General features: G+C 34.0%; 2 protein-coding genes across 2 annotated transcripts; one reads left to right on the forward strand and one right to left on the reverse strand.

Moving 5' to 3' along the window:
• Window positions 1-3,440: 3,440 nt before the first annotated feature.
• Window positions 3,441-5,573, reverse strand: LOC128173704 (uncharacterized). The gene is made up of 3 exons (XM_052839372.1): window positions 5,031-5,573; window positions 4,632-4,851; window positions 3,441-4,278 (listed from the first exon to the last, which is right to left on the reverse strand). Exons 1-3 carry the CDS (start codon window positions 5,046-5,048, stop codon window positions 4,043-4,045), a joined length of 474 nt encoding a protein of 157 aa, XP_052695332.1. The 5' UTR covers window positions 5,049-5,573; the 3' UTR covers window positions 3,441-4,042.
• Window positions 5,574-14,247: 8,674 nt separating this feature from the next.
• LOC128174559 (uncharacterized) lies at window positions 14,248-18,427 on the forward strand. The gene is made up of 4 exons (XM_052840082.1): window positions 14,248-14,481; window positions 14,610-14,737; window positions 17,956-18,215; window positions 18,302-18,427. Exons 1-4 carry the CDS (start codon window positions 14,366-14,368, stop codon window positions 18,425-18,427), a joined length of 630 nt encoding a protein of 209 aa, XP_052696042.1. The 5' UTR covers window positions 14,248-14,365.
• The last annotated feature ends 296 nt before the right edge of the window (window positions 18,428-18,723 follow it).

Genomic DNA, 18,723 nt, shown 5'->3' on the forward strand with positions numbered 1-18,723 from the left:
TTAAATGAAAATAATGTATTTATTATATGATGACCTTTTGCAATTGGTTGTCGTCCTTCGTCGTGCTAACAATCTCTCTCTCTCTCTCTCTGACGAACCCACGCACGCACACACACATACAAGCACGCACAGAGAGAGAGAGAAAGAAAGATAACCGACTACAGGTGATGAGAAAAGCTCACTGGAACCTTCGGTTCAGGTGAGCTAAAACAAGATACGTTATTGATACAATATTGTTTGACCAGCTCGTTTCTTTCAATATAACTACATAATTTACAACAAAGCGTATTTTTTTCCGATATTATAAATTTACTCTACGTTGCTGAATATCATGAGTTTAGGAGGGAAAAAATGAGGGGGTAGGAGCCTTTTTCCTGTAATCAATCAAATGAAAAAAAAAATTCAAAGTGCCAATTTTTTTTCAAAGTGCGTTGCCACAATGCTTACTGACACAACACAATCATTTATCGATCTTTTTTGCGGGATAAAGAGAATATCTAAATATTGTTTCTATATCGGGCATTGTATCAAACCAAGCGGTTTGTGATATTTCATTTTCCTACCGAAGTGTCATATAACTGTTATTTTATGACACTAACCATGTATTTTACATATATCTACATATGGATTCATACTTCCGGTGTCGTGGTTGCGTTTGAAAATTATGCCAGAACAAAAATGATGTTTTGCTTGATGGTGTCATAGATCTTCATTCTCAAACTAGCTACCTCTTTTGTACCACTTCCAAACAACACCCGCCGTGCAAGACCCGGTACCGAAATACTACATTTGAATTTATCAATGTTTCGTTCGAAATAATACTTTTGCAAATTTTTAACGGCTTGTACGAAAGGTTCGTAATCAAGGTTGTTGTACCAGACTAGAAAATCGCGAAAGGTTGTCATTTTCTTTTCGTTCCACACTCTTTGACAGAAAGCATTCTCTTCGTCGGTAATATTGGCATTCTTTAAACTGGAATAAAAAGCCTCGTGAGGCGGAGGTCGGTCGCAATGTAGTTTGTCAGTGTCAATATAATAAAATATATTTCGTGTTCTGGAATGTAGAGACATTGAGTCGGTCGGGAGAGCACAACCAAACAATTTACAAGGTTTTAATTGAAGGAAAGGTTAAGGGGTTGAAATATCACAAAATTATGATTAAAGTTAATAGCAAATCCTCAACACTTGCGTTTACAAGAAAAATGTAAATTCCCGGACAACATCCGGTCAGATCTATCAAACCGGAAATAGAACCAAGAAGTGAAATAATGTAATTTTATGACGAACGATATACAACATATATGATAAAGATATGTACTTTAAATATAGTTCAGTTCTCAATAGCATTTGCAAAGTGTGGTTGTTTTCGTGTCATTTTGTATCATATGCAACAAGTCATTTTGTAACATAATCTTCTCTCACGCGTCAAAATAGATAGGTACATAAAAAATCAGAATGTTTTCGATGCTGTATTTGTGAAGAAGTTCTGAATCGAAAAGACAACTGTGATTGCACGTTAGGGTGTGCAAAGCGGAATTTAAATGTTTGTACTGCGACTACACGTGAAAACTGCAGCGTTGAATATGTTGATGAGAAAAAATGTCAACGACACCAGCAGACATGCAAGGTATGATACTATATAGTTCTGATTTCTATATCTTTGTTCATGAATTTTAAAATATATTTACCGTGTCTGCAGGCGCCTGCATCCGTGCCGGTGAATCAAATGGAGTGCCCACCTCCCCACCTTCCACCGTCTCTGTAAATTCTATTCTCCTTCTTACTTATAGAAAATGTTACGTATAATTTCTTTAAAATAGTTTATTTCAGTTATTTTTTTGAATGAACATTTGTAACTTACACAATGTTACTTAATCAATATTTTACATGTTGTTTTGTTATTTCATAGTAGAGATAAAAATCTAATGAATCATACATACCAGTCTAAACATAGGGGCTCTCGGGGGTTAAGTGAATTATAATCGGTCTGGCATCTAACCAAACATCGTTAGTCTAAAAAAAACCATAAAATAAATTTTAGATGTCTATAAAAAAAATTTACTTATATCATATTGTAGATATCGCATTATCATCGTTTTACATTTGTCGAATGGTAATACCCAGCATTTTTATGCAAAGTATCTCTAGCTTAGAAAACTCGCGGAGTCTTAGTCTTGTGAAATTAGATCTTTTTTAATATTTATATTTCGTTTATTAAATACATAAAGTACTTCAGAAAAGTCAATATGTTAAAAAGTTTACCTTTACAAAAGAAGGTTGGATAAGTCAATAAGTCAGTCTGTTGGGTGGGCGCCTCTGCCTTGTCGACGGCGGAGTGGTCTTGGTTGAGGGGCTGGCATGACTGGTGGGGGTGTGGGGGGTCGAACTTGAATAGGTACATCGTGGACTCTTCTCCTCACACATAGCGTCAGAATTATCACTAAAAAAAGTTAATCATTTTTAAAGTCGCTCATGACAACTGCGTCAAACTCGGTGGGTGACCCTAATTCGATCTCGCGGTCCACCCGTCTCCTCAGACACCTTCTATTGATCGCACAAACAATTAATTTACACACTGGTTACAATGGTCAATATTCAATTACATGTTATGTAAGAATTTAATTAATCATTAAAAATACGGATACTGTGACGGAGCGGCCAAATTACCGCCTCCGATTGATTACAATCTGGTTACAATTGTCAAGAATTAAATTCATAATAAAAAATACTGAAGACAGAGCGGCCAGATTACCGCCTCCGATTGATTACACTCCGGTTACAATGGTCAATAATCTATAACATGTAATGTTAGAATTAAAAAATATGGATACTGGGAAGGAGCGGCCAGATTACCGCCTCCGATTGATTACACTCTGGTTACCATAGTCAATCATTAAATTCATCTTAAAAAATACGGATACTGGGACGGAGCGGCCAGGTTACCGCCTCCGATTGATTACACTCTGGTTACAATGGTCAAGAATTAAATTCATAATAAAAAATACTGATGACAGAGCGGCCAGATTACCGCCTCTGATTGATTACACTCCGGTTACAATGGTCAATAATCTATAACATGTAATGTTAGAATTAAAAAATATGGATACTGGGACGGAGCGGCCAGATTACCGCCTCCGATTGATTACACTCTGGTTACAATGGTCAATAATCTATAACATGTAATGTTAGAATTAAAAAATATGGATACTGGGACTGAGCGGCCAGATTACCGCCTCCGATTGATTACACTCCGGTTACAATGGTCAATAATCTATAACATGTAATGTTAGAATTAAAAAATATGGATACTGGGACTGAGCGGCCAGATTACCGCCTCCGATTGATTACACTCTGGTTACAATGGTCAATAATCTATAACATGTAATGTTAGAATTAAAAAATATGGATACTGGGACGGAGCGGCCAGATTACCGCCTCCGATTGATTACACTCTGGTTACAATGGTCAATAATCTATAACATGTAATGTTAGAATTAAAAAATATGGATACTGGGACGGAGCGGCCAGATTACCGCCTCCGATTGATTACACTCTGGTTACAATGGTCAATAAATCTATAACATGTAATGTTTGAATTAAAAAATACAGATACTGGGACGGAGCGGCCAGATTACCGCCTCCGATTGATTACACTCCGGTAACAATGGTCAATTATCTATATCATGTAATGTTAGAATCATTTGATATTTCACTTCAATGAACATTTAAACCAAAGAAAGAAGTATACAGTTTATGTTGATAAAACCACAAAAATAAATTTCAAATCTGTCTGAAGTTGAAAATATGGACAATTTTTAATTTATGCTTGTGTAAACATTAAATTTTTCAGTGTAATGTTTTGCTGCATCTCGATTTAAAAAATGTTACCTAATTATTTATATTTTAAAATTGATCAGAAATTTAATCTTTAAATTTAGTTGCATGAAAAATGACAACAAAATACTGCGAATCATCTCAAAATTGAACATAAATCGTTAATGATTTCTTAGATTTATAGGTATGGAATTTTAGCATGAAAGAAGTTATTCCTCAGTTTTTAGTTTTTTCAAAGCTGCCTCAAGATGAATACTGAGCTTTCTTTTGGTTGATGCGATGATCGATTGGATTCTTGAGTTACTCATTAAATCTCGGTAGGAATCGTTGACTTGCACTGTGAAGTCCACCTGAACATCAACTCCTTCCAACGGCCGGCGTTCCTTTGCTGTATCGCAATATCTTATGAACTCCGTTGGTACTGTTTTTCGATTGATGTTCAACTCTACAATATTAAGAGACTAAATTTCTAATAGCTTATTTGACGATAGATGCTTTGGAATCATTCATAGGGGTCAATGTTGGTCGGAGTTGTAATAGATTTTAAATAATATTATTGTATACGTTGGTTGAGATTTACGTTCAGAGAGAGAGAGAGAGAGAAAGAGAAAGAGAGAGAGAGGGGGGTTACAACCATGATTAGATCTCTAAATTATGTCCAAATGAAATAGGTAAAATCAATAGATTTTAATACCGCTGTTTTGGGCTCTTACAGAATAAAAACTCCAAACTTTCATTTGCTCCCCATATCTCTCTCTCTCTCTCTCTCTCTCTCTCTTTATGATTTAATGAAATTACTCAGAAATTGGTCAATTTGTTCCGTGTACTCTTCGTACACCTCCTCAGCTTCCTCCCAATCTTTGCACCCAGTGCGCTCAACGAAAATTTCTTTCATTAGACTCCGCTTTTTCTCTTTCTCAACCAGCGCACACATAACTCCAACGTCTTTACTTGTGGCAATTTTACGCAAATAGCATAATGCCATTTCTTTTGGAATTGACATTATTGCCTTAAATAGCTGAAAAGCAAATTATTTGAAATGTTTGTCAAAAAATCAATAAAATATGGTTTCATAAAAGCCTGCCCAGATCACGTGGTCAGTTTTGTTATATCTTGTCAATACAGTTCCCAGCCTGTTATTATTTAAATTCAAACTAAGATAATATATTAGACATCTATTTTTTATTTTTGTTTTACCCTCTGATTTATGCTCATTTGGGGATTTTCCGATCGCCATATCCTGAAAATTCTTGTCACCTCTCCAAATACTTCGTTATCACTGCTCGCAGTAGAAAATAGCACTCTAAGTGACTCCTTCTTTGTCTATTGATAAAAATCATAGCAGTTTTTTTAATCAGTATTTGTTTATTGTCATTATAAATCTTAAAGCTATCTATCTTCTTCGCTAAAGTGAAATAAAGTTAGCGTATAACTCTCAAGAAAAGTCACCTCGCTGCTCAGTTTTTTGAGGACCTTAAAGGCCACCTCCTGCCAATCCTCATTTGCATTGCCTTGACAACTCGTATAGATTTGTCTGATTTGTTCTACTTCATCCTTAAAGTTAAGATGGACAGAAAATGATCGCATTGTTATAGATTAGGAAATTCAACAATTTGAACAAAATTAAAAAGTTCAATTGGTTTATGAAAAGTTTTAACATAAGGATTTTCCATTACTGTGTGTGTGTGTGTTGTCGTTTTGGATTTATATTACTTGAAAAAACATTCTCTTCGATGTAGTTCTCTGATTGTGCAGGTTTCCGACCATCTTGGCCTCCTCTGGAGACAATCCACAGTACAAATCAACTTTAATTGTCCTGTATGAAGAACGTTTGCATGGACACATGTATAGTGTATAAAATAATCTATTGAATATATATATATTTTTAATTTGAGCCAAAAAGATCTTAACCTGTACTCTGACAATAAATCATTGTCGGGCTCCTCCTCTATGAGTTTCCTACAAGCGAGAACCAGATGGTTCCCCCCTAGCAGAAATATCCTGTACGCCTCAAGTCTCTCAGATGCAAAGTCATCTGGATTACTAATCTAAATTAAACAAGAAATCTATCAAAAATGTTTGCACTACATGTCTAATGTTAATGAATTTTGCGAGCTATCTAATGATCAATTTGAAATCATCAATTATGTAGACAATGAAAACATTCCCCTTTTCCCTCTTACTCTATATTTGCAGGGATATTTAGTAATGCGTGTACAGTGACCTTAGATCACGTTTCTAGGTCAAAGGTGAAAGTCAGAGTAAATCTCTTAAAATACATTCCTGGACCATAAATTATGTGTCTTATTATCTTCAGAATTCACAGTATAGGGTCAAAGGAAAATCCTCATCCTAATGTCCATTATTTAAGTTGAACTCACCCAAATTGTAGCCAATTCATAACATTGTCTAGAATTTACTTTAGTGTCTACCGACTGGTTTGAATTTGGATTGTAGTTTGCATCTATTACACTTGTTTTAGATGCAACTTAAAATTTAACTTGATTCATTACATCATTGAATAATATACCAATTTCACGTTTGTACAAATATATATATACGCAGTGTATATTTAAAAAAAATGTTATGAATTTATAAGGATGTTCAAAATATATAATCTAAAAGCTAGTTCTTTTGTTTTTCTTAAAAAAAAAATATATAAGATTCACCGAAATTGATTCATACTTCTGCTGGATCCAAGAGTGCAGGCACAATTGTGACAGTACCTCCAGGTGCTTGCAACATTGAGGACTTGATGCAATCTACCCAAGAATCTTCCAGTTCCCTGCACCTGTACACGTGTATTGTCATTATTAAACTCTTTAGAAGCACGTAACAGTAAGATGTCAATAGGAACTGATTTTTACTATTTCCTAAGACCCACCCTCGACCGGTTCATATTGTCAATTTCCCCCTTCCATATTCACTTTACTAGCCTGCTACATAATTATATACACTTCTTGTAATTAAACAGAATCTGCTAAACATGAGACTAATAGCCCTCATTCTTGAAGTGAAAATTAGGCTTCAGTGAAAGCGCAAAAAGATTTGGATTCGGATGTGGGCTGATATTAGAAATCAAAACTGTTTCGATGAATAAATTTATCATAGATTTTATCTTTATTAGGTTTTAATCAATTGAGTTGTCGTCCCTGACAGTCGATTTTTCCTGCAAACTTTCTCTCATGTTCTCCCACTTTCTTTTGGATATATCTTAGATAATAAAAACAGAGTAGCTTAAAAATATTTCATTCTGGTAGAGAGTTGTATTGTAAATTATGGGATGCATCAATATTATGGCAAAGAAGCATGTTCATTTTTTAATGCAACATATTTACATCTACTGAGTATGATTACCCTATTTCTTACGAAAACTTCAGTTAATATATAGCTCCATAGAAACTGACTGATATCGACACGCCCCGTTTATCGATTGGTCGAAACCTACAGCGACCTAAGAAAAACCACGGACTGCACGAAATTATCATGGTGATGTTAGACTCAAATTCCAATAGGAGACGATTTGACTGTTTCTTTTATCTAACGCATTGATGTACATTAACAGTAATTCAGTTAATTTAACTTACTTTTTACAATCAATTTATTTATTTGTTAAACGAAAGATGTAAATATAGATGTAAACAATAAAATGCCTTCTTTGACGATTGCAGAAAAAAATCACATTACCGCTAACGCAGGTTATGTATTTTTTCTGCAATGTCCCCACCTTCATATCCCACATGAACAATTTAACTTAAGAAAGCATTTTATTTTTTAAATAGACCAATCTTGTGTAGCAAAAATCAGTACATGCGCTGATCCAGAATATTTTCTTTAAAAGGGGTGTTCAGGGATAATGTTGGTTGCCAGGAGAGGGGATTTTGTCTATGGGTTATTTCATTCAACATTAATATGCGAATTTAAAATGTTTGAATTTCATTGGGAGACCCCCCCCCCCCACCCACCCCCGTCTTTCTAGATCCGCGCATGCGATATCCAATCTAGACTACCTGAACTCCTGTGGAGCTTGTTGGAGCCTCATTGTTGAAATTTCATACTGGCCTAAAATATACGATTCTTTTAGTTCTGAATAAACGACCGGAGATCATAAACATTAAAAAGAACCAGAGAGCTTTTATTTAAATCTATAATTTTTATAGTTGATATAGTTAAAGTTTAATTTTGAATTCCGTTTTTTTTCGTGCATTTCCAAACTCCAATTTTTGTATATATTTGTATTATTAACGTACCAACAAGTTTGTTTTTTACAAAATCCAACTCCTCAGATTGGCTAGATGTTATTGCCATCATGTTTGCGTAGAGGGGATTTGGCATTGCATTGGATATTGTATTGGGCGTGTTCTTCCTTTTCGTTTTCTTTTGTCCTATCCCAAGCTTTGATAGTGTTTTGACAAATATAGCATTGGAGTCAGAGGTATCCAGTTCCTCTAAAAAACCCTCTTGAGATCTAAACTTGGTTCGATCTAGCCTCCGCCCATTTTTAGTCCCATGAAAATGCAACTGTAAAATGATTGAACGCTAAACGTTATTCTTAATAATTAGAACTCAACATGTCATTTATAATTAAGTCAATGAAGTGAAACATGAAATCGCACAGACTTTATTGTTTTAAATCGATAACTTGTGTCGTTAAGTAAAAATCATGATAATACATGTACACATGTAATATATACAGGATTTCCAAACCCCCTCCCCGTATCTCTGAAAAGATTATTTTACAAATATTTATTTAATTTGCTCACCACTCTCTATTTCTTTCATTTTAGTAGGTTTTTTTTTTCATTATCGTACTGGTTAACAAGTATTCTTTATTAGTCCCCCCCCCCTTTTTTTAGCGCACGTATGCTATGATATTATAGGCCTCTGTAATAAACCTAAGGGTTACTCTATAGCTTACATTTTATTTTTGTTGGAAAATATTGTAAAAGAAAACGCGGATATTTTGATGTTGATATTGTAAATATAAGTGTACATCTGTACATTTGACGGACACTCACCCCCCCCCCCCCCTTTGCACCAATACATATAAGTTAATATCGCATTTTACTCACCCATAATTCTGTGGACGTTCTACCATAGTCGATAAATCGCAGGGCCCCAAGATCCTCCCCATTTTCTATGCTGACTGCCCTCCCTCCATTTATAGATAAATAAATTTCGTTTTCCCCCGACTTTTCCAAACTCCAAAACGCAGCCATATTTCTTACAGAAACGTCTGCTGTGAAAATTGCGTCAATTTTTCACACGTGACGTCATTACTATTTTCGCACAGCACTCGTAAGATGTAGATCTAGATCTCTTAAAGAAAATATTCTCTTGTAGTGCACGCAGTTGATAAAAGGTGAGAATATCCCTTTTTTAAAAAATATTTATATATTTTATTAAGTTATTTATAAACAAAACAATTTTCTAAATGTATCTTATATTGCAAGAAGTGTAGTGGACTTCACCGTCCCCTTTCTCTCAATATATTTTTATAAATGGAAAAAAAAATAATGATGCATGTTAATTGTTCCAAGTTAATAAGTAGCAGTATTTATTATAGAGGTAACGTTAGATTGTCATCATACTGTATTTTTTTTTGTATGTGTGTGTATGGAGGGGGGGGGGGGGGGGGGGGCGGGACGGTGAGGATTCTTCCCAAAAAGTCAGGTATTTCCAGAGGGAAAACTATGTTGTTTTTTCATAAGTTTGATCTAAGTTTCTGAAAATTCAAAATATTCGCTGAAATTTTTATCAGACAATATTTCCCTTGAATAATTTTCATTAGCGCAAGTGGCCCTTATGGAAATTCCCATATTTCAATGTAAACAATCGTCTGCTTGATGAAGAATGACATATATACGGCAAACATCCACCATCCTTTGACCAGTCATGATTTTTCATACATAACTCAAAGTCAAGATTCAAACTTGTCATGTATACCATTCTAAAAACATAATATTACATCTTTCTTTAAGTTATTTACACAGAAAATATTCTATTTATAGGTCTAATTATTGTTCCTTGTAAGGGGGAAATAACTACACCTAAACATTATTTTTAAAAATATGGTTTCCTTCTCAGGGCAACTATACATCAGCATTATTTGATTGCGATTATGTATTTTAACGTAGACTGATTATGATCATTGATCTTTCTCTGACAGGTGTTTTTTTTTTTTTTTTTAAGAAAACAATATTATTTTTGTTGTATTTTTCTGGGTTCATTTCCCACTCACTCTATGAAATAAATTCGTTGTTAGTAATTTACATGGCCAGGTTTTTATTTATATATTTTTTTTTGGGGGGGGGGTGGGGGTGGGGGGATTGGTTAGCTTTTTGTTTTGTAAAAAAAAATCTGTAGTTATTAATTACTTCATTTCTATATCCTCTTTATATATACGACTTTTACGTCATTTAAACTATAGATAGTTTTAAAATATATTCTCCGTAGACATTGAAAATAGACAAACAGAAGAAATGAGTTACAACACAGATGCAGAGGAATCAGATTCATCGATGAATTCCGGTTGTTCTTCCGGTAACGATTTTTTGAACGATACTGATTGCAAATTTACAGCGTACGTCAATTTCACCTGTTACAGTCAAAACATATGAAATGGGGGACAAGTGGACGCGGACGTCTGAGAAAACATTGGATTAAAACTGTAGTTTTAGGATTTGTATTTTCAATCCACTTCAGCGGTTCTAACTTGCTATATAAGTTAAAGCGATCGAAAAAAGTGTGCAATGTTGGTGACTTTTCTGAAAACATATTCTTTAAGAATAATTATATTTCACTAATAATTATACTATAATTAATTTATATAATAAAGCTTAGTATAATTATACTATAATATATTTATTATAATAAAGTTGAGTGAGGTTAACATGAAAAACTACATTGAATAATGTTTCACGGTCTTAATATCAGTAACCGAATTTTTATAAATATTTACGTACCTCAGAAATCTTTAACAATGTCGATATAAGTGATTTTTTTGTTGTTAGTGTATGGCTAGATAAACAATGAATGCGCATGTCTGTTCGTATACATTAGCTGAGCGAAAAAAATTATCTAAATATAATTATTATAATTTATTTAAACGGAATTTCTGTCAATAAACCCAGTTTCAACATTGGCCTCTTGTGAAGACTGATTCTGTGAAGTCATCCCATCGATGCTTTGTCTTGCGTAAAATCTTTGGATCTTTTTATTTTTGCTCATTATGTACTTATTGAAGAAATAAAATGATTTTTAATCGCTTTGCTGATACGAAAAAAAATGGTTTACCATAGCATTATATAAGTGAGAAAACGTTGAGGTGGATTGAAATGCACTTCCCAAAACTATAGTTTCAATCTATTGTTTTCTCAGACGTCCGCGTCAATTTGTCCCCGGCCATTTCAAATGTTTTGACTGTAACAGGTAAAATTGACCTAAGCTGTATATTTCCAAACTTGCCGGTTAATGTTCCGCGGTCTTTTAAGTAAATCAATAAAACATATTAGCCAATATGCAAATTATTTACTTTTACTCGTACAAATGTTTGTACGTCTGTCATGATTTTCTTTTTAGATGAAATTGATTCAGATTCCTCAAGCTTAGAGTCTGATATGAGCTCAGAATGTGGTAAGGAAAGAAAATAAGATTGTTTAAGTTGTTTTCGATTTTCTTTTACCAAAAAAAAAGAAGAAAAAAACAAATACATAAGACAGCAGAGAGAGAGAGAGAGAGAGAGAGAGAGAGAGAGAGTAAATATAAATAAATTTAGCAGTTGCTATACTTTTTAGAAACTGTTCAAAATCAACAATCTCACGATGATTCATCAGAAAACAGACCAATAAACAGAAAACGTAAGTGGGTTGATCATGTTTAGTGTTTGGAACTACCTAAAATGGATTAATTATTGAAAAAATAAATCATTTGTTTGTACATTTATTCTGCACAATAAAATGTTTAACGCAACAGGGAAAAGGGGTCGGTCGTTTGGATCTAAGAAAAGAAGAACTGTTGATGTTTTCTATGAATCTTCAGAAGATGAAATACCTTCAACAAAAAAAAGAAGTAAGCATAATAATGCGCCATTTACTTCAAAATGGCAATAAATGAAGTCACTTGATATATAAACGAGTCTTGTCTGATCTGCTTTTTTTCATTCGTACGTAACCAATAAGACCGCGACACATTGCCTGTCGATTCAATGGAAATATACAGCTTACGTCAATTTCACCTGTTACCATCCAAACATTTGAAATATGCGGGGACAAATGGACGCGGACGGAGGAGAAAACAATAGATTGAAACTATAGTTATGGGAAGTGCATTTCAATCCACCTCTGAATGGTGTCCGGATAGGGCCATTTGCGTTAGCGCGACATCGCGTTCAGATAAACGAGACATCGCGCTAACACACAACACGCCGTCGCACTAACGCACCTTTGCACAACACGCCGTCGCGCTAACGCAACTTTGCAAGTTTCACAGTCTAGTAGGAAGTCGTGTCCAGAAATATCAGACTGCGCATACTGAAATATGTAAGCCTGCACGCAAGCATGGATGAAAAATAAATAAAATGTACTTTGAAATATATATTATTTTCATTTATTATCAATGCATATGAATAAAAATATAGTTATTAGTATGTCACTGTTTAAGGATATGCTAGCATCCATGTAAATTATTATAAAATCTACCAATTGACAAATTTACCATAAATATTTAATATAATTCATTAATTCAACAATAATATATTAATCACATGTTATATCCTGTAATTTTACATTTTAAAATTTCTTTGCTTGGTAATATACAGAGCACCTAATATGAATTTGTGACATGTTCGTGTTTTGTGTTAGCGCGATAGTGGGTCCCAGGCATATTTTTGGTAATTTTATAATGTAATTTAAAGAAATTTGAATTCTCTAGATCCGCGCATGCTAACAGTAAATAAAAGTATGAGGTAGATTGAAAATACACTTCCTATAACGATCATTTCAATCCAATGTTTTCTCAGACGTCCGCGTTCATTTTCCCCGCCCATTTCAAATGTTTTCACTGTAAAGGGTGAAATTATTTCCAATCTTGCCAGTTTATGTTCCGCGGTCTTATTGTCTATAGGTGTATCCATTTTATTCATTCAATGAATAGGGTCATCGGTTATGCTTTAAAAAACAGGGGCACCGCAAAACGGAGCATCCCCTTGCGAAATAAAATATTGTGAGGGAAATGCATTATTTAGGATATATACAAGTAATTGAAGAGACCAAATATTCATCTTTTTAAAACCTCTTTGAGCAACGGAGCATCCGCTAGCGAAATAAAATTTATTGGGAAATGCATTATTTAGGATGTACACGTAATTGAAGAGACCAAATATTTATCTTTTTTAAACTTCTTTGAATTAAAATATTTCGTTTTTCCTATCCCCATGGACGGTCTGGGGTGTATTCATTGTGGGGTGGGGGGTACATTTAGGTGATTGTACAATTCCTTCCATTACTAGCGAAAACAAAACACACTACAAATGTTTTGAACTTAAGTAATATACTATAGTAGTTTTATTCTCCTTATTAAGTAATTTACGCATTTCATAATGAATATGAAACGTAGCTAAAGATCTAGCGATTTGTAGTCCGCCTTCTGAATTCAGAATTTAAGCTAAGTGGGACGACACCCCTTAAACGGGGCGTGCAGATTTTAGTCTTTTCTTATAGAGCTATGAATTAAGTAAACCTTTAATTATGTGCTTTTTGTGGCCTGGGGTAAAATGCTGACCGTGGACCCACCGCCACTTTGGAGGGTCCAGAGTGGAGGGGGTGGAGCTTGGTGTGTCAATCTTAATTTAGAATCCGTTTGATCTGTCTTTTAATTGCACCAATCATGCATCTAATACCTAAAACATATGGGTTGTTTATGTGACTGGTTTTTACTGATAAATTGTTATGTATGCACATGTTAGAAATTTTAAAAGGTGGGGGGGGGGGGGGGGGCTAAAATTTATTGATTTTAGCAACTTCAAATGAACTTTATCAGGATACATAAATTACTACATGTTTGTTTAACAATTATTCTGAGGCCAATGAGACTGGGAACAGGAAGTTAACTCACCTCAACTTTGAGAGATTTATTGCATCCCCACCCCCTCCCCGAAGCAAAAAAGGAACATCAGTACAAAAAAGCAAGAATAATCAAACTTGCAAAGAAGTAATTAGATTATTTAAATGTAGAAAAAAGTAATATGCTAAATCTCGAACAACCATTTCATTTGACATTTCATGCTGGTTAAGTTAAAAAAAATAATGCTATGGATGTGGGGTGTTGGTAAAACGCGGAAGTTATGTGCTTGTGTCACCCCCTCCACTCTGGACCCTCCAAAGTGGCGGGTACATCGTCAGCATTTTACCTCTAGCCGTTTTTTGTCTGTCCTTTATAAAGCGTCGAATAATTGAGATCAAATTTTTCCCGATTCAGAAAAACGTCAGTTGTTAGCCCCAGAGAGCATAAGGAGGCTTCCATGCTGCATTCTCATGTGTGCTATGACCTTATCAGTGGTAGATATTGCCACAAGTAGGTCAAACTTTATGGCCCTTAGCACACATGAAAAAAGTCAATGGATATTAAACTGGATCCATAGTCATTCGTCGTGAGTTTGGTTTTGATAAAAGAACAATCAAATTAGTTCATATCTGCTTTTTAATATGAATGGAATTAACATTCTATATGATTATATTAAAGCCTTCAATCATATGTTTGAAACTCTAAAATTGGTAGATTATCAGAGAATGGACAATTTGAAACGACATTTCTCATCGGTAGCATCACAGTATGCTTAACTACGTGGCTGGCAGTGCTTGGAATCAGCAAAAGCACGTACTATAATATGAGAAAAAAATTTCAAAGTAAGATTTAAAAGTCAAACGTTGTATTCCTTGAATTTTATGCTTAAATTTGACATTTCTACCTAAGCGCTCATGAGCCAAAAAGAATAATGAGATACATAGCATTCTCACGTCTAACGAAAGCCCAGAAACTTCATTCGAAATTCGAAAAACGAGATTGGAAAAACTAGATTCAATATCTACATCAACCAATCAAAGCATCGATCTGAAAACCTATATTCTGGCGATTTTTTCGATTACAACAATTTTTTACTAAGACTAAGAACTCTGTATCCTGTTATTAAACTGTGTAGATACAGCTAAAAGTAATATATTGTGAAACTGGCAAAGTGCATACTAATAATTTTTCAAAGTGCGTTGTAACGGGGCATCCGTGTTTCATACACACATTCTTTTAAAATTCAACATCTCCCTTACACATACAGTATGTAAAATTGTAACATTCTGAGACAATATCTCATCATCAAAATACCTGAAAATCCAAAAGCTTAAACTTAAAATCCAGGAGCATCCGAGGGCTTTGCCCCAGGCCCTAAACTCCCTGTCAATTTTTAATACACTAAAAAAATCCTAGCTACGCCACTGCGGTGCTTTGTTAAGATACCGCCCGTTTATGTAATTTTCCGGCAAATCTCTACAACTTTAATTTGAGAAGTCATGATAATTGTCTGACAGCACAATAATGAACAGTTGTCATTTTTTTATTAGACAAGTCGCGACCAGTGATTATTTAATTAATTCAACTTTACAATAACTTTTCTTAAACTTGCCAGATTAACTATATTTTATGATGAATAATTAGCTACTGATCTCGACTTGACAGAAAAAAATATTGTGTTCAATACAGATAAAAACACTAAACAGAATTTTTTTCGTGGGTATGTTTAGGGAGCATTGGACATTTATGACGCATTTGCCGGTGTAAATAAGAATAATGACCGGGGGTCAAAAAATTACCCCGGTCATTTTTCTACGGGTTCATTATTCTGCTATACACCGGCTTTCTGCATATGCATAGCCTTAAAAGATTACAACGTATCCTTGTTACTTTTGAGTCATAAATTCCTGAACGAGATTTAAACTCCAAAAAATCGCCACCTATCCTTGCCCCTGAGCATGATCCTCTGCTTAAAGGAAAATAAACTGCAATATCTCTATAAATTTGTAGCAATCAACAACTACAATGATAAAATCAACTAGAGCAAAGCTCGTTGCATAGCAACGAGTGGGTCTTCCGTTAATGTCGAAAGTAAAGCTAGAAGTTCCTTTAAGAAGCAGAATTCTTAAACCAATATACATGAAAAACTAAAAAAAAAACAAAACGAATTATTCTTGGTACGAGTTAACAAAATCCGAATGATTCTAAATACGAATTAACAAAAACCTTTTCGATACAAGAACGACTTTGCAAATAAAAACCCGAATGTGTTTAAGTACATTTAACAATCATCGAATTATTTTAGGTACGAGTTAATTTAACTTTGAATATAACACTATTTTCTTAACCAAGAATGTGGAATCAAAATTTCCGGAAAAATCAATTTGTTAAACCCCTATATCTCTGTAATGCATCGTCCTATTTTAAAACGGATTTCAGATTTAAATTAAGTCTTATGAGTTGAAAATGTTTGCTTCTATAGTTATTTACAAATTATTTTTCAGTAAAAAGTTATTATTTAAAGACTTTGTAGCCCTCCTTGCCCCTAATTAGAGGAGTCAGCCCCTTTTTCTTGATATCAAATGAAAGGTCTTGCAAATATAAACATATTTTGTTCAACAACTGTTCACGAATTGTTAACCGTTCTAGAGATATCTGAACAACTGTGTTTTAGGGGCCGACCCTTAAACTCCTTACTGGGGCCACCAACAAAAAAGTTTTAGGTATTATATTATTAAAAACATTATTTTGACCAATTTTCAAAATATTTCTCCTTTTCTAGCTATTAATGATCAGAGTTTTGGACTTCTGGCCCCTTGAAACCCCTAATTACGTAACATATGACTTAGGTATGGTACTGTATAAATAAATAACTGTACAAAGAATATTTTTGCTTCTATAATATATAACAAATTATTTTTCACTAAAAAGTTATTATTAATAGACTTAAGAGCCCTCTTGGCCCCTAATTTAAGGGACCAGCCCTTTTTTCTTGATATCAAATTAATAGAATAACAAGAGGGTCTTCCGTTGGAAACGGAAGACCCTAAAAAGAATCAATATAATAACAAGAGGGTCTTCCGTTCGAAACGGAAGACCCTAATAAAGAAAAAGAAACCGTAGAATAACAAGAGGGTCTTCCGTTGGAAACGGAAGACCCTAATTATGGTTTATAAAATACTGTTGTAAAGATTTTGTGAGGCAAGCCATTTAGACTTAAAATGGAGCAAATTTACACTGTCGGCATTCTGACAAAATTAAAGTAGCAATATCTTTACATGCATATTCAAGTATGCAGAATGTTTTTTTAACTAAAATAAGGAACGATTTGTTTCAAACTTCTTAATTATAAATACTTTGTTAAATGCAGGATTATCATATAATAGCACATTACCACAGCAACATATATATGGAATACTGAAAATACCGGTTTTCAAGCTAATAAAAATACAAAAAAAAAACAAAAAAAACCAACAGACATAAATGCAAAACAAACAGAAATCATCATAAAACTAGGGATGCACAAAAATTAACAGGTGGCGTTTTGGGAAGCAATATGGGTGGCCTGTTTACGTACTTTTTTCAAAATTTTGATTGGCATATAAATACATTTGGTAGTAAAGAAGATCAATTTTAAGACTTAATTTTGCCTTTATGGTCGTTTATTATATTTTTTTGGATTGTTGGCTTTAAATTACCATTGATGATCTTGATAATTTTTTTTTTTTTGCTTTTTCTGCTGCCATTACTATTGTCATGTAATGAATTTACTTTAGTGTTTGCTGTCACTAGGATACAGGTTTCCAGATCAATGACCAATGATTGATTGGAGGATTTAGATATTGAATCTCATGTTTCGAAATCTTGAATCTCGAATGCATCGTCTGGGTTTTCGTACACCTGGAATAATATTTATATACAATTTCTTTTTTTAATTTTTAAGTCCTGTCTTATTTAATATACGTGTCAAAAATATTTGGTAACAACATGAATTTGAATTTGACGGTAGTATATTCAAATTTAATGGTCTCGATATCTAATGACATAATGTGCTTTGAAGGAGGCGTGGTCGAAGTAAGCCGCTCTGGCACTGTAAAAGGGAAAATGACAACGGAGAGCCTATCTGCAGTTGCTTGGCTACAAGATTTCTGCAATAGTTATGCAGAAAAACTCCCAAACGAAAACAAACTAAATCTCCCCCCCTGTCTCACCAAACAGTACGTCTACGGACTTTATTTGGAAAAAGCCACCAATCCGGTATCAAAATCCCACTTTTATAAGTTGTGGAAAAGGGAGTTGCCTAATGTAACCATTCCAAAGGTATCCAAAATGTATTTAATTATGTTATATACTTCTATATACGTGGAGACGGGATTGAATTTTAATTTTGTACTTGATTGTTGTAGAGAAGTCGTTTCTCAAAGTGCGACAAATGCACACTAATAAAAGAGCACTTGGCCACATGCAGAGAGAAACATCAGAGGGAAACTCTCATCAAAATGAGGGAGAAACACCTAAAACAACAAAAGTAAATAAATATCTCAAAAATATCTTTAAAATGATATAGTTAACAGAGGCCTATGGGCCACAACTAATATAGACTTGGTCTTTCATCCATGTTAATGCAGGAGGCCATTACCATATCAATTACAAGTAACACATAAAACTTGTTTAGTACGAATATAAACAAAAAAATCTTAGATATAGAGAGGTTTTGTGGAGATCCAGTCAAATTCTTAAGAAATCCATGCAAATGTTTCAGGTTATATAACGAATTCAGATATAATGAATTTACGGAAATAGCAAATAAATTTTGAGTCCCACATAA

The sequence above is a fragment of the Crassostrea angulata genome, chromosome 2 (genome assembly GCF_025612915.1).
Source record: "Crassostrea angulata isolate pt1a10 chromosome 2, ASM2561291v2, whole genome shotgun sequence".
Lineage (NCBI taxonomy): Eukaryota > Metazoa > Mollusca > Bivalvia > Ostreida > Ostreidae > Magallana > Magallana angulata.

What these genes read in the sequence shown, in the direction of transcription:
- LOC128173704 (XM_052839372.1), bottom strand. An exon ending in ACAAATTGACCAATTTCTGA is followed by an intron (nt 4,279 to 4,631) that starts GTAATTTCATTA and finishes TTAATATTGTAG; the next exon opens with AGTTGAACATCAATCGAAAA.
- LOC128174559 (XM_052840082.1), top strand. Translation starts at nt 14,366, where the DNA reads ATGTGTGCTATGACCTTATCAGTGGTAGATATTGCCACAAGTAGGTCA. An exon ending in TGGATCCATAGTCATTCGTC is followed by an intron (nt 14,482 to 14,609) that starts GTGAGTTTGGTT and finishes TAAAATTGGTAG; the next exon opens with ATTATCAGAGAATGGACAAT. An exon ending in CTAATGTAACCATTCCAAAG is followed by an intron (nt 18,216 to 18,301) that starts GTATCCAAAATG and finishes TGATTGTTGTAG; the next exon opens with AGAAGTCGTTTCTCAAAGTG.